Source organism: Bolinopsis microptera, chromosome 5, assembly GCF_026151205.1.
Source record: "Bolinopsis microptera isolate Bmic1 chromosome 5, MBARI_Bmic_1.0, whole genome shotgun sequence".
Lineage (NCBI taxonomy): Eukaryota > Metazoa > Ctenophora > Tentaculata > Lobata > Bolinopsidae > Bolinopsis > Bolinopsis microptera.
In genome coordinates, this window is record NC_087076.1 from 16,363,526 (window position 1) to 16,380,213 (window position 16,688).

Genomic DNA, 16,688 nt, shown 5'->3' on the forward strand with positions numbered 1-16,688 from the left:
CTTCCTGGACATGATTTAGGTCACGTGCTATCTGCGCAGGTCAAGTAGAAACATAGCATTTAAGATGCGTGCGTCTCGTTTACGCGGGCCTAGTTGAGTTACCAGCGGATCACATGATTGCTCCTCCATCGTGGAATCGGCCCGTATTTCCATTGAAGCTTGAACTTCAAGTGATGCTGCCGCAGTAAGAATGCGAGTTTTGTGAGGGTTCCTAATTTTATAAGTAGTTGTGTACATATTTCGGGACAATTATCGCTGTTACCAGTATCACTGCTCGCTAATTCGTGAACAACAATTGTTTGAGTTTTCATTTCGTCTGAGTTACCATCCCTTGGCCCCTTAATTTGCCACCCTCACATACCCAACTAGGACTTTTAAAGCGCCAAGGTTACGTTATTGGCGTTAGCCTTGTCTTGGGAATTCAAGCTGCATTACTAAAGGCTTTGCTGAGCTCTTTTAAACTTTGTCTAACTGTTATAGTACCAAAAAGCAAATATAAACCTGTCGAGCCTATGGGCTTGGGCCCAGAAAATTTGTACTTGACGTTTCTCTTTCTCGCTTACCTTCTCATTATATTGGAATTTATTTGTAACTGCCAATCGAGTTGGGCAGGGCACGATGGATTTAACTAGTTAACTATATAGTTGATATTGTGCTGCCAGGAAATATGTTGTTGTTAACGGAACCCAGCCGAATTAAACCCGGCATATTGTTCTTCCAGGAAGTGACACCTTATTCGTTGTATCATACGAAAAATTGATAAGACGCCTTTCAATAGAGCGGAAAGAAGTCGCCGTAGTAACTTGGTTGCAATCTCGCTGGTCTCAATACAAATTATTCTCATTCAATTTTGTTGGTGCTTTCATTTTGTGCTGCATCTCTAAGTACTGTTTTACAAAAAGCTAGTTCGGCTATTTGTTATATCCATTTTCAATTGAGTTTATTGTGTTAGCTTGGTGATATTTATTGCTTAACAGTACACTTACCTCACATTTTCTAATCTAAAATAGTTTTTACGGCAGATGATCAGTAATGTTTTGGATTCTTAAGGTTTTGGCATTCATCTTCAGCTCGACTTCAGCTAGAAGTTTTCACAGGGTTTCAAACCGCGTGAACAACAACAATATCTTTGGTTAGTAATTTCATGATCTTATTTCTAAAGAATTTCGCATTCAAATCTATTATTACTAATAATTATATTACCTTATTTGATATTGGTAATGTCACAACTTTTAAACTAAAGTTAAGTTAAACTTGGTTAAACTTTTAGACATTTAAAATTTACATAGAACAAGATTGTAGTTTTAAAACAAGTGCAAAGCTTGACTTTAAATATCTGTTAACTCTCTCTCTTAATTTTCTTGTCTTTTTTTCTGTCTAATGTTTCTGGCGCCAAAATTGACCGGTAGAATTTCCCCTCTCTCCAAGTTACTGATTAGACAATCGATAACTTTAATAAAAACCGAAAGATTAACCGAATGATTAAGGGGGTGGGGTGAATGATTCACCATGAGTTTTTTGTGAAAATGTAATCTTGAGATCGCAGTAAAGTACTAAGTGCGTCACAATAGTGATCACACACTTATGATCGGTCCCTGAACGTCTAAACCTGACTAAATGACGGCAAAACGTACTCCAAATTTTGTTCTGAAAGTATTGAATTCTGAATACATGTACCCAAAACTAACCTCATGAGGACATGAGAAGCCAGGCACAGTCTCAATGTCTCATGAGCAAGATTAATTTTGTTTTTGGACAAAATGGCAAAGTTATGAGGATCATTATATTAGCATGAAATACTTAATCTGTCGAATATAATAGGGTATATCTTTCATCTTGAGGAGCATGTGATAGCAAAACCATCGAAAATGAACGATGTCGTTGAATGTTAGTTTCTGCTAACCTATCACAGTGGCTCCATTAAAAATATTTATACATAATAATATTATATATATGATCAAATAAAGGGCTGGCTGCTATCAGCTATGAGATTTGATACTTGCGCTAAGTTTCGGTTTGTGCAGTTTGGGCCTCAACTTAATTACATCCTTTAGGTCGATCACCAAACCTAATTTTTGTGGATATCATGTAAGTATTGAGGTAATTGAAAATCAGTTGAAATCCTCCCTAAATGCCTGAAAACTAATTTTTTTTAATTGATTTTAACGATGTGCCAAATAGATTTTCAATTTTCCCTATGAACCAATTTACAAAAGCACAGTTTGAGGTGAACAAAAGGTCACTGTCAAATCTTTTAATCTGTACAGTGGTGAGAGGATAAATACTACATGATCGATATGTCTTTGATGTGGTGCGCGTGCGGTCATGGATTTAAACTATTCTTGATTGACAGAATTAAAGCAATGAATTATTAGGGCGTCAAAATTTAATAAGTGACGTAAAATATAAGTGTTGTAACTAGTAACTGTATGGCTATTCGATAGCAAAAATAAGGTAATGGTATGTAGTAAAATTAAGTAACTCACAATAATTATTCTCAGATATAGAGGAAGACCCCCGTATCAAAGATTTGTGCAACAAATGTTGTAACCCAGGAGTTTACGAACATGGCAACGAGAAGTGTGGCCTGGCCATCAGCTCCCACAACTTTGCGTTTGAGCTGATGAAAAATCTAGCAGCTGGATCAAACGTCCCTGAAAACATAGTCATTTCTCCCTTCAGGTAAAGATCATGCTATTCTTTATGGCCTGTAAAGTGTCGTAATCGTTATGTTATAATTTCAGTTATAAAAACCATAAAGCATAGTGTTCCATTTGTTTGGATGAACTGGGCTTTCGAAAATTTAGAGAAATAAACCTCATGTCAGAAATTCTGGAAATTTATTTTCATTTATAGTTGTTAGAGTACCGAGGGATCAGTTTCAAATTCGTGTCTAGTTAAGATTTCGAGGATAACTTGAGATGATCTTTGCATCTCGGAAATGTGTTATTATAGATATCTAGATTGTCAAGTTGTCGATTCCACAGTTATTAGTTAAACTATCACATTCTTAACGAACTACCGCCATCAACGTATTATATTCTTTAACTGTACTGCAGTGCAATAAAATTCGATATCAACAAATGTTGTACTGAATAGAATTAGAATATATTGAAATTCACAAGTTATACCTCTAAAGTGCTGGCATGTTCACAACTAGTAAGTTTTTAGTACTGGTCAGTCGTTACATCTTAATAACCTGCCAATTTTTGAAGTGTTCAGGTTCTGTTAACGCTTTTCATACAGTTGTGTAATTTGTTTAAAATCTATTGAAATGTCAAAAAATATTTAGAAAGTCAGGAAATGTGTCATGGTTGAACTTCTGGTAACTTCAGCCACGGATTTAATTTGTAATTCTGAGCAGGATCGACGACCTGAAGCCTCCACCGAAAAACTTCACCCCCGAATTTTCATTGCAGTGACCTAGCTCCGAAATATCCAGTTCCACATCATCTTAGTAACTTATCAAGCCAATGATTCTGCAAACTTATGATAGAATCGTCATTTCTTTGCAGATGTCCCTCTTACGTCTCTCTACTCCTTTTTTCCAGTCTTTTGTCTGCAACCCCTACCCTTCCACTCAATGATCCTCTACACAGTTCTCCCTTTCCACGTTTTCTCTCCGACTACCTCAACAGTCAATTGATAGTCGTCTACCACTCACTCCCAGATAGACTGCGTTTACTAAGATGTACTCTCGTAGTCGTGAGGGGATGATCTGAGAAGGACGTTGTGGAGCCGAGTGTGCAAGGGGATGAGTGGAAGTGCGGTAGAAAAGCGTGAGGTTTGAGCATTTATCTCGCAAATGATCCGAAATGAATCATTGGTCTTGTAAACATGCTTTACCCAACAGTTACATAGTTAATGTTGTAAACCATTGGGGCCGGGCACAATTGTGTTAGGACGGACAATACACCTTCTTTGGATGGGAAATATTTATTCGTGAAAACAAAAATAAGCTATTTCGCTTTCACTGATCAACTCGTCTTTAAAAACCACGAATAATTTGCCAGAATAGTGTCGATGTAACGAACCCGGTATGTGGCAGTTAAGAAGTCCGGCTTTTAACAGAGTTAATAATCGGGCAGAGCCGCGACAAATGCTTACTTTTCTTTAATTATTATTGCCAACTATTATTTCACATTTCTGAGCTATCAAGAATTTTTATAAAGTTTCTGGGGGTTTTCGAGGTGGTCAAGATGGAAAATTGGTAATCCTGTGATATCTTCTTAATTTTAACGTTGAAACATACGGTTTATTTTTAGCTGACAGCTGGTATGACATTTTACAAGTTCATGGAGGGAGCTCTGAGGTAAATCGGTCGATGGTCTTTATTATGTCTTTACCTGCGTCATCCACACCAATTCTCAATTAAAATCTCAACTTTGTGCCGCGGGCAAATAATTTATTGGCAATTGAGTTCAAGGATAAAACTTTAAAGAAGAGTCGACAGACACCTGTGAGCCAATTATCCCCGGACATATACGGTAAAAACAAAGGTCCTGAAGTTGTTACTACATACTGCAAAGAGCCCTTTTCTTACTCACGAATTCACTTCGCACTTAATTAACCTTATAGCAAGATAATGATTACGATATCACGTCACCCATAATTTGTAATAAACTAATTTGTATCCCACGCCGACCCATCTCTAGGTTACATCACAGTCATATTGATATAGGAGGTAAAACTTAGCGGGGAACTGATATTATCACATAACTTAATGTGCCAGCATCACCGTTGGACGACTAAATTTAGATGTTACTAAGTACGCTTGAGCAGTAACAGTAGTTCCAAACCCTCCATGTTGCAGTGGTACGATTTTCAGTTAGCGGTTGGGATTGTGACCCGCTTCCGTTGTTGAGGCTGTAAAAATACAAGCGATAATGTAAAGAGGATGTAATTTACAGTGATCTCAACTGCAAACTTCTAATCGTACTACTACAAGGTGGTTGATGGGATTAAAAGAATATTGGAAAGGAACTTCCCAACATTATAGATTATGACGCAATCAAGATGGTCAAACTCTTTCTGTGTTCACGTCATAATATTTCAAATTTCTTTGTCTTAAACTGTTTAGTACCGTCTCTCCTAATATATGTAATAGTATTTCCTACTCTATATAATTTTCACGACGAATTAAATTTTAAGATCCGAGACATAATTAAGAAAAATAATGGAACTGTCTGTAAATTTAAAGTTTACAAGCTTTTGTCTTGACTCTAGAGATGTAAAAAAGTAAAAAAGTCTGCAAAATAAGTGACTACGTCAACGTACGAAAACAGAATGAGAAAACCTCACTAATGCCACCGTAATCTCCTCAGTGTGATGAACATCATGCTCCTACTGTCACTTGGAGCCAGCGGCAGGACCCGAGAGGAGATCAGAAGGACACTGCAATTCCCACTTTACTTTCCACCCGAGCACGACCATATCCTGATGAAGTGCGCTCTCATGCAGTACGATGGAGTCTCCCTTCAGGCTGCTAACGCGTGAGTTTTCCTTTTTGTTACTCTGCTTTTTATTTTTGTGATGATAGTTGTACAAGTGAAACATAGTGTTTAACCCCCTCTAAACTAATGTCGCACTGAATGAGCTTTCTATTTCTATTCCGAATTTTTCTTCTTCGTATAGTCGCTGGTTGTAGACTTTGTCTAACCGGTCCGTTAGCCCATTCGTTGGTTCCCAAGGGAACATTTCTTGCTAGCAGTCAATCAGTCAGCCATTAAGCTAATGAACTGTGAATTGGGTTTGCAAGACTCAAAGTGATTTTAAACTGGGCTTCTACTCCTCTCTGTACTAGTGATCCCAGTCGATGCTGCACGGTGTCGGGAATGAAGCCATCAACCGGGATTCGAGGGAAACCCGAATCCTGGAGAATCCTTTTTGAACAAAGATGCGGCAATGCGTGTCAAAATGACTAATCTTGATCTTTTTGATTGAACTCTGACTTTATTTCAGAGTGTTTTACGACAGCCAGAAGGCTACATCCAGACAATCTTTCGTGGAAGAAGCTGCCAAGTACTACAACGTCAGTGTGAAGGGTGTCCGATTTGAGGCTGATCCTTATCATGCTTGGCTTAACGTCTCAGATTTTATCAGGGAGAGCAGCCACGGCTTCCTGGACAACGTTTTGCAAGAAACGTCCATCTCAGAACTCCTCTTTGTCAACACCGTCTATTTCAATGGAACTTGGAGTTTCAAAGTACCCAGCAACGGCCAAAAAAGGATAACTTTCTACAGAAATTTCAGGTCGGTCGAGTTAGAGTGACGAATTTCTATATCTGAATATTTGCACCTTGAAATAGAATTATCACACATTAACCTGTTGAAAATACTAAATAGCTGAAATTTAGCACATGTCGTATCACACTTAGTTACTTGTTTTCATCAGCCATTTAATGAGTCCAACCACGCCCAGAACTGAACGTGAAGTTGAGGCCTTCGAAGTAACCACCCCCCTGAACGTGGGAGTGCTTGAAGACTACACCAGCTACGGCGACAAGATCCGGGTGGTTGAACTACCCTACTCTGACGAACAGTTCTCAATGTTCATTTTCAAATCAGGTAAGCTGAGCTGTCCCCTCGGCCCAGCTCCCTCCACCCTCCCCTACCTGCCACCCCACACAGTAGACCGTCAACACTGTTTTTCAGACTTTCAATCGCACCAGACCGTCAATAGTATTAGAGGACTGACAACACGTACTAGGCACCGACTCCCACTCGCCCTACCTATCACATACTCTCACGTGCAAAGGACAACTGCTCCTTCAGAAATCTTACTTTTTAACACCATTTTCCGGCACACAAGAGAGCTGGGTATAAATTGCAAAAATTGAATTGAAAAATAGAGCTGCCACGTAAACTGGGGCTTTGGACTAGGCTGGTGGCGCACAACCTTGTTAGCTTTTTAAATTGTCATTTTTAGACGGTGTTAAAATTTAATAACTTATTGTTCGAATATAACTGACATTCAAATTCCTCAGAAAAGGGGCAAATATCTCTGAATTTCATCGAAGAGACGATCAGAAGGTGGACAATCGGAGTCATTAAACACTATAAAATGGTCAAAACCATGGTGACAGTAACAGTACCCAAATTCACCATCGCCTATCAGGTAATAAAAAAGTTTTGATTTTAATTTTAATTTACCAGTATTAGACAATTTTTAAAGCCAGAAATTTGCATTAATATTGAAACTTAAAACTACTGTAGCGATATTATATTCAATTTCTTCAATATCAATTCGACATATAACTTGAAAATAATGCTTTTACATTTTTCAAAACGTTATATTATCAATTATTTAATTGAAATGCAGCCATATATTTCTATGGATATCAAAGCCACATTTTTGGTTCAAAAATGCAAGATCCATCCTCGACTAGGGACCGAAATTAGAATCTTGATCTATTTTTGTTGTCATTCTCTTATCATTTGTATCATGGTTTTAGTTTCTGAACCTAACCAAGGAATTTTTAGAACAGTCTTAGAGAAAAACCTTTCATACTATTCTATATTCTCAATCGGCCGAACAGTATTTTTTATTCATTTAAAAGTATTTCTCCCTCTAATAGTTTGCCAACTTAACCGAGAACTTTCCTCGTAGGCTGACGTGTCAGAAGCACTGAGTAACATGGGGATTAAGAAGTTGTTCTCAAGGGGAGGAGATAGCAATCCCGAATTGAATAACTTGTTCGAAGATGACCCCAAAATCTATGCGGACCGGCTCCTTCACAGTGCCAAGGTAGGAGTTTGTAATGATTCCCAAGGTACAGTTTTACAACTTACTATCTGATAGGGTAGGGGCCAATGCATCATACATTTTACATCCGGTATTCGAAGAATCCTTGACCCGCAGTAAAATTTGATCGATTGCGTGTCGTTTAAAAACTTTAAGAATTACAGTTACATTCCAATACCAAAGTCAAGCCTATGAAAGTAAGAAACCTTATCATGAAGTGACCTGCCTCTAGTCTTTTTGGCATTTTTCCTAAATCTGCAGATAGCCCCACCCAATTAAGTTAGACTTTAACGATATCACGATAATATTTATATTAATGGGAATTAAGGAAATATTTGCGGAGAATCACAAAATATTCCAACCTTGCTGACAAGTCTGCAAGGTAATATTTCGAGTTACTGACAAGTCCATCCCCTCAGATCATGGTAACGGAAGCGGGGACGGAAGCAGCAGCTTACTCTATAGCGAGTATATCCCGTGGGGGATACCTCAACACTATCACCTTCTCACATCCGTTCGTGTTCGTGATCTACGACAGCTGCAACAACCTGATACTGTTCCAGGGCCGAGTCGTGGACCCTCAATGAGACAAACCATAGCTAAGCTGGCAGTTTTGCAAACTGATCCAAGCTAGCTGCTCATCACAAATCAGGACTTCAAACTGCAAATCAGAACTGGCAATTCTAGGTGAACCGTGCCACGATGGACACACTAGAATGTAAGATGAAGATTGAAGAATCCCGCATTATCCTCAAGTTTAAAACTTGAAACTCAGAAATGAGACTCTGACCTATAAGAGGTTGTGGCTCAAACACAGCATTGCCAGGAACAATGGCTCACACAATGGCGCTAAGTTGGTAGCTGAAAATAGCGCTAAGACGTAAATACTGGCGCCATTGGATGATTACCATTTGGTGTTTTCGGGAAGATCGGTCGCCAGAATCTTTTCTCCTTTGGGCTCTTTTATCGATAATATCTTAGGACTCCGCGAGTCCCTCTAGAAAACGCTTGGCAACCTTCCGTGGAAACGCCCCTGGCAATCGGGCTAATGTTCGACATTTTAACTAATTTGTTAAGTTAAAACTTTATTTTGTCTCAAATGAGGTACCTTATTGTCCTTTTTCAGCAGGCCCTAAGAAAGGACACCCCGCCCTCATGAACTAACGCGATCGATATCTGGCAAATTACTAGGGCCCGCTAATCAACGCTTTTTCGAAACTATGAATTAAATTTAAGGCAATTTATGCAATTTTTTACAAATATTAAGGATAGGATTCAAGTTCAGAAATGCACATTTCGCGGTCTACACATATTTGAATAAAAGCCCTGTGCATTAAAAGGACTACATAAAACAATTCACCTAAACAAACGTTAGATAGAAATTGTACAATAAAGTTACTTACTCTATTGTATTCTCAGTAGGTTTGGCTGGGATCGCATCTGGACAACAGTATCAAGTACGTCCTCCAATTACTCCTGGCTTAGATCTTAGAATCCATTCCTGAACAGATTTATTTGTGATGGCGGTATACCATTTTGTAGGCGGCGTATCAAGGAAGCCTTTCAAGAATTTAGTAAGAGAGAATTTGCAAGTTTCCTAGACATTTATAGAGTTTTTACTTCCGTTGGAAGTAAGTTGGGAGTTGGTTCCATAACGTGGCTGCTTTTACCGAGTTCTCAGTCGTTAAAGCACTGTGCGTTTTTATTAAATGCAGGCACAAGTGGCCTTTAGGCCGTGCCGGGAGTTTCCTTGAACTGCATGTTGATGTCGTTTGGAGCTATAGTCCATTCATCATCTTCCATGTATGATGATGATGTATCAATCTCGAGTCTCAGTGTCTCTACAGTGAGAGAAGACCCAGTTTCTGCAGGCGTTCCCAGTTATCAAGATTCTGGCAGCCTCCGACGAGTGTAGTGTGAACATAGGGAAGTGCGACTTATCTCTGAATACGCTTAGGACCCATGATGTCATCGTCCTTACTGTTTTAGCCATTTGCTGTATGTGGGGAGACCAGGAACAGTCATTTGACAAGAGAATCCCTATGTCCCTCATTGTTTCGGCTGGTTCAATGATTTCTCCGTTTAATAAATTGTAATTTGTAGCAGGAGTATTGACTTGTAAAGGGCCGTTATCTCAGCATTAAGGAATTGTCCAGGCTGTAGTTCAGTATCTCAGATTTGGCCTCGTTAAGTTGCAAGAGGCCATTCTTAACAGCTAGGTCAATGATTTTTCCAGCGAGCCTGGAATCGTCAGAAAATTACTTTACCAGAGCGGTAACCGCTGTACGGGTTGATCGTCAATGTATAGAAGTTGGTGTACTATTTCACATAAATTACTCATTTGGGCGATAAGGTACTCAAATTTTAATTATTTTTTTGTGTTTTTATACTTAATGCTAGATTTTTTATTTGATTGTACATAGGTGTAGTTTTTAGCAAAACATCCTTAAAACAGCTATAATCCATCAACAAAACGATGATCAAAAAAAGTGATGCTTGGTTTCTGATGAAATGTTTGCCAAACAGATAGATCTTTGATTTCTGATTGTTATTATTTGAAGTTTAACGTCTTTTGACGATTTCAATTTGGTCGTTTTAATTTATGAATGAAAGCGATGAAGAAAAAAATGTTTCCAATTCAAGAGGTGACAATATTCGATCAATTTCAAAAAATATTCTTTGGCGTCCTCTTGTGACCAAAACACCAAATATTTGTTTTCCTTTTCTTTTTTGAACAGACATTTGATCGAAAGGCAAGAATGAACAAGTAAAGACATTGAAATCTATAGAAAAGATTGATCTGTAAAATAAGAATGAATTATGCTTTCGAAAATGAATTATAAAACTGTTTACGTACACTTTATAATATTCCGCAAGATTTCTGTTGTAAAATTTGTAATCGTTTTTCCCCAATATATCTTCTTACTGCAATATATTGTAATATGGGTGTGCAAGTCAAGCGAAGGATAGGTCCGAACTTGAAAGTTCTTTTAAACTAGTTGCTTTAACGTTAAACTTCTAATAAAAGCTAGAGTTATTTGTGTTATATATCTTCTCGAATATGAGGTAAACCGCATTAAAGCAAAGCCCCTTGAAGGGATGATGAAGTTACATAGTTACCGGGAGGTATCGAAGTAAAACTTCTATCGAAAACCCTGCAGGTTAAACTTAGTTAAACTTAGTGGCCCATGCCCAATCCTTGAAACTGATAGGTTCTTCAACAAGGAAACATACGCTGATTTCTTGCTGTAACAATATCTCACCAGGAACTTAACTACGCTTCATTTCTGACGTATTCACCTGATTTATTGAACACAAATTAATATCTCCTCTCCATGTAAAAGAATTTTGACTGACATTGCGATGTGAATTTTGTTGTCATTCTCACTTCACGGTTATAATATAGTGTCTCGGTCTTACAAAATGATAGTCTTTTGATAGATGTTTTGAGTGCATTTATTTAAATTCCAGACATTTTCATTGGGCGACTTTATGATTCGACAAATTAAAGGTCGAACTCTTCAAGAATCGAGAGCATTGCGCACATGACATTCCCTAATGTGTGAGATATTGACAATTATCGTAGCAGTTTATCCTACAAGGACCTCACTGCCTGTAACTTGTTAAACTTACTGAGATGTCACGATGTCGGGATGCTGAAATGTAACATATAAATGTGTTGAGTAAATTTATGGGCAAAGGCCTGAAAAGATTTTGAAAATAGCGGGGCCTAACTCCATGGCCTGACTACTGACTACCTCGCTAGACACTGGACAGCTGGGTGTACCTTAACTGTTATTTTTTTGTCAAGCTATTTTAGGCTATCGTGGTCTGTAGTAATAAAATTATTACCTGGGGACATCAGGCTTTTGTAAAGCAATTGTTGTAGATATGGCGGAATGACAGGCTGGCACAGTAATATGATTAGTTAGAATATAAGTTGATAAACCTGTCTGACTTATTCCGTATCCACCCAAGATTTTTTGGCCCTAGTGTTTCCTCTTTGGTCGTTAGATAAACGTCATGGACACTGACAGTTTATAGGGCCGGAAGAAAAAAAGTCCGAAATAACTTAAAGATGAAAAATTGTGGCTATCCAAAATTTTATCCATTTTTATTTCTGCCCTCACTTTTGTCTGAAACTTCGAATCTACAGGGTGGCCCATAAGTGACTACCCACACGCAACCTCTTAATAACTCACGTAATTCGTCTCCAAATTGCACCAAAATTTCAGAGATTATAGATATGGGTCAAACTTAGATTTCCTGAAAGTTTCGTAAGCCACGCCCAATTACAGTGGGCGTGGCGTGACACTCCCTCTTTTTCACTATTGTCTTCATAAAATGAGAACGCTTTAAGCTAAGAACTCAAAATTTTTTGCACACATTTGGCTTGATAATTGAAAACTTTTCCAAAAGTTTCAAGTTCATTGGTTAAAATATGGCTAAGTTATGACCATTTCAAAACTCATCGGATACGTGATCCGAGCACTCAGTCAGTGATCTCGTCACTTGGTTAATGGCCTGTTTGGCTCACATGCACCGCTTGATTGGTTGCAGCCTGCTTTTCCTGAAAAGGTCACGATCTGGTGCGCCATCAGTTCTTATGGGCCACCCTGTAGTATAAAATGTTCAAATAAGTTTGCCGAAATTATTAAATACCCGAAGAATGACGTTGTCATCAAGCGTTGAAGTCCTGAATTAAACTGTTACACTTCTGAATTGGCCCCGGATTCGCAGGTTTCTTGAATATCGCAAGTGAGGAAACAGACAGGGCTGAAAAACAAAAGGCCAATAATTTTTACGCCCGGAAAACTTAAGGCCAATAAGATGTTCAATTGTTGATGTTCTAAGAAATCATAAGAATCCACAGAATCATTTGAAATAAAATTCGTATTTTCTATAATCATCTGCTACATACTGGCTTCATGATGGAATAGTGGGAGGAATTAGGAAATGCGTACGTGAATCCCTGACTAAATTATTCCTCGTACGTGGATCTACCAACTACTAACAGTTTAGTAATACTGATGTGGCTTCTGTGAAGACTGTGATGAAGGAGGGCCGTTGTTCGTTACAGGCAAAAAGATTATGTTCAGCGATGATCGGTACGAAGCATCATAATTCATACTGTGTTCCAAAGAGGCTTCACTGCATATGCAGTTCTTCAAATGTACTCATATTTCCAGAAAGCTTGACTATCTAATTTCCTCACTAAGTAGAGAAAATTAGCTAAAAAGTTAAACTCCAGAGAGAAGCTCTTATAGTAGACAGTCAACGACTGTTACCCGACTTCTGGAAACCAAATGGGGAATAGACCATGTGGCTTCTCAGAGGGAAAGTTACGATATTGACCACGCCATACACTTTTATATCATCACCGTTCGTCGATGAATTCTATCCCGTCTAACTTACAAAAGCTCAGTTCTAAATTTAAAGTTCAAAAGCATGCCGCCTATTGTAAATATTTTTAAAGTTTCTATATATTGCCCTAGTAAAACAGGCCCTGCTCGGGACAATATGCAATATAGTAGGCATAGCCTAACTGACGAGATTTGAACTTTGACCAACTGATCTTATTTAAAAAGGTCTATCATGATCTTATAGTAAGCCTTACATTCAATTTCATTGATAAGTGATAAACTAGATCAATAAGTCTTATCAAGTTTGAACTTAATCAATATAATCTGATTTGAATTTTAACCGAGAATATTTTGCCGGAAGTATTGTGTGAAGGTGGGGCCGGCCACGTGCACGCTCACGCCCACGGCCCACGTGCACACCTTTACTGCGACTCGAACTCGAAATAATTCCGATAGTAAGAAAATTGCTGCTTTTATCGGCCGAATGTGTTTATATTTCAAGTTGTTAGAACACTGCGAAAAAATAAACACACATGAAATACAAACTTTTTAGTATTTATTTATAATTCAATTTGAAATAGGTACTATAGTAAAACCCCGATTTACCGCGGAGTTTCGGGAAAGGAAACAGCCGCGGTAAATCTAGGTTTGCGAAAAATCGGGGTTTTGTTTTTGTACATTATGTATGTCAAGCCCTATTTGGGGAAAGGAAATAGCCGCTGTAAATCGGGGTTTACGGTAAATTGAGGCTAGGTTTTACTGTATTAAATAAATTTCACTAATTTTTATACTTATATATATAAATGGAATGTGGCTGCCGTCCCATTATTGACCGCTAAATATGACCTAATGATCAAATGGAAACTAAAGTCATATCTCTCTCGCTGCTTTGATATTAATATTATTATTTGTTGCTAGTACGTGTGGCAGAAAGAAAATAGCCGATCACACCTTTATTTACGGCTTGAAAATTGTAACAAGTTCAAAATTCCAATGACGCTCAAACCAAGGTCATTAGTGCATTTCATTTAAATCCCTACGTGAACTTTATCTCACGTTGCTACCTCAACTATTCTTCCCGCGTGACATGCCAGGTAACGTCTGGCAATGTTGACCGACGAAAATTTTCTTTTTAATAAGTTCAGAATCTAAAATTACTTATAGTACATAATCTATCCAACTATTGCATGTTGATCGGTGGGTCCACTCAATGTTAAATGACTGAATTACTTTTCAAGATCTGATGGTCGGACATCACTATTCACTAAGTTCCAAGCACCATTTATTTGACCCTCTCTTTGACGCTTGGAGACTCATACAAAGTTTCAGCTATAATTTCAAGTTTGGGTTAAAACGTACACAGAAATCGAGAAATCACATACTTTTAAGTTAAACTTTCCTGATGACCTTTCTGTGACAGGTCTCCAAATTTTCACAGCTAGTTGGTGAGTGTTAATAACAGGTGAAGGACAAGAAAGGGCGGGAAAGTTATAATAAAACACCTGTCCACGCTGCATGCACAAATTGCACATATAATAGTCATACGCGTCTGTCAATAGACCATTAACCTAGGAGTCTAGCAATACGTAAATATATTAGCGCTGTAATCCAGTTATTATCCGTAAATGGAGATATCAGCCCTGCAATGATATAAGTTGTAAGCAAAGATATCAGGGTTACCCGTAAATGGGAATACAAGTTTAGAAGTTTAAACTTGATAGGAGTTAGAGATAAGCCCAAAGGAGGGTCAATTTTTGTGTACCAAATCATATATAAATTGAAGTTTAGCCTCTCCTGATGTTCATTTCACAATTGCAGGTTGCACTATAGTTTGTTTCTGTTTATTGGATTTCCGAGATGTTCCCTCCACCATCTTGCCGGATGATTAGAGCGCAATAAATATTTGGATTCTGGAATCTTAGGTTTTTTCTTATAACACTGTGGACGTGATATCTATAATAAGTACGATAGCTATAATAGTATAATAAGTAGGGTACAGTTTGAGTAATAGTGCGTGGTGCAACAATGTTAATATTATCCTGCAGCCTCACTGCTTGTTTTGATATATTTCATGTCTATGAAATTTCAACGCATATCTTTGCTGCTATTATATTGGTGCGTTTAGCCATCCGCACAGACTTTGTAAACACATATGTTTCAGGCAGATTTTCAGGCAGATTTACAGTATGTCCGTTATCCAGAAATTTAAAAAACTCTTGTCATTAGCTGCTGACTATTATACTTGTAAACAATGTCTTAACAGTAACTCTTTACACAAAACGCTGCCAAATATAATCAAAGATTATTTGAGATTATTGATATTGCCCTCAGCTAGAATAGAGATCAGTTTAATAACTGCAATAAAAGTGATACTAGTACCCAGATACTCCAAAGATCGGAAGAAGTGGGGAGGCTGTACACGTTTGGTAAAGGTTCACAACTGATCGCGAGTAAAAGGGATGGTCCGTTTATCGTTCTATATCTAATTCTAACGATGAAATATCGCCTTGTATTTCACAGTTCACTACTTTACAGTACCTAGCTTATGAGAAAGCTGCATGTAATGGGTGGCTAGGTACATTTACCAGACGAATATTACTCGAAATAGAGAAAATATCCGGAATTAATCGATGTATGTTTTTTTTAAACGTAGGCTGCATTAATAGTTAATATATACATACATACAATTACATATACATTAAATTTTTGTGCCCTGTGGAGATGAATATTTAATATTGTTATTAACATAAATCTTTTGAGAACCTGTCAATCTGTTCAATATATACGTCACCAAATAATTAACATCCTTACTTGAAGTAATGTGAGAAATTGTAGCAGCTCAGACAATCAAGAACCAATTAAATCGAATTATGCACATAATATAAGAATTATGCACATCAAGAAATGCTGACTGCAGCACTGATGAGTTCATAATAGTCTATCATCTATGTAATAAGCACCATGAGTTGGCACAGAATTTTTTGTCTCTGATTTTGATAAATTTGGTACCAAAAGTTGCCTTTAACTGTGAATAATGAAAATTCACCGTGTAGCACGATAACGTCGAGATGTATGTGGGCCTCCTGTGCATTGCAAAAGTGTACAAAGGACGAAAAATTGTTAATTTATTGCTTAAAATGCCTATAACTCCTAAAATATTGAATATTTTGAAATAATTCTTGGTAATGTTTGCACTAGATTGGATATCTTTACCTCCCATCTTCACAAAATATTCAAAATTCTAATTGATAGAGGATATAGCCGTGATAGACTGATTAAAGGCATTACACGTTGTCTGAGGAAATATGATAACGTTTTCAGGAAGTTCGGTATTCTAGATGACCATAACATTATTAAAGAACTCCCCTGATATCTTTTGATTTTATTGAAACACGGGTACTAACTCTGCTAAACTGAACAAATTCTGAAATAAAGGTGAATAAGTGTACAACGTGCTAAACCGAAGTTCAGACTGACCAGTGAAAATGGGCGAGCGTACCAAGTGTCATTTTAATTAGAAGTTTTAGTCAGTGATTTATTATTGAAGCTTGTAATTACAATAACTAATGCTCCTATAAATA

At 37.6% G+C, this 16,688-nt stretch overlaps 1 protein-coding gene across 2 annotated transcripts; it reads left to right on the top strand.

The window, feature by feature from the left end:
* Window positions 1–1,014: 1,014 nt before the first annotated feature.
* LOC134815068 (serine protease inhibitor 42Dd-like) lies at window positions 1,015–10,453 on the top strand. Of its 2 annotated transcripts, none has more exons than XM_063823529.1 (8): window positions 1,015–1,132; window positions 2,502–2,682; window positions 5,325–5,492; window positions 5,962–6,252; window positions 6,395–6,567; window positions 6,987–7,117; window positions 7,610–7,747; window positions 8,164–10,453. In XM_063823529.1, the coding sequence occupies exons 1-8, from the start codon at window positions 1,033–1,035 to the stop codon at window positions 8,329–8,331; spliced, it is 1,350 nt and encodes a 449-aa protein (XP_063679599.1). In that variant the 5' UTR covers window positions 1,015–1,032; the 3' UTR covers window positions 8,332–10,453. The 2 variants fall into 2 exon arrangements, with proteins under 2 accessions (XP_063679599.1, XP_063679600.1); XM_063823530.1 differs by having other exon boundaries at window positions 6,422–6,567.
* Window positions 10,454–16,688: the final 6,235 nt, after the last annotated feature.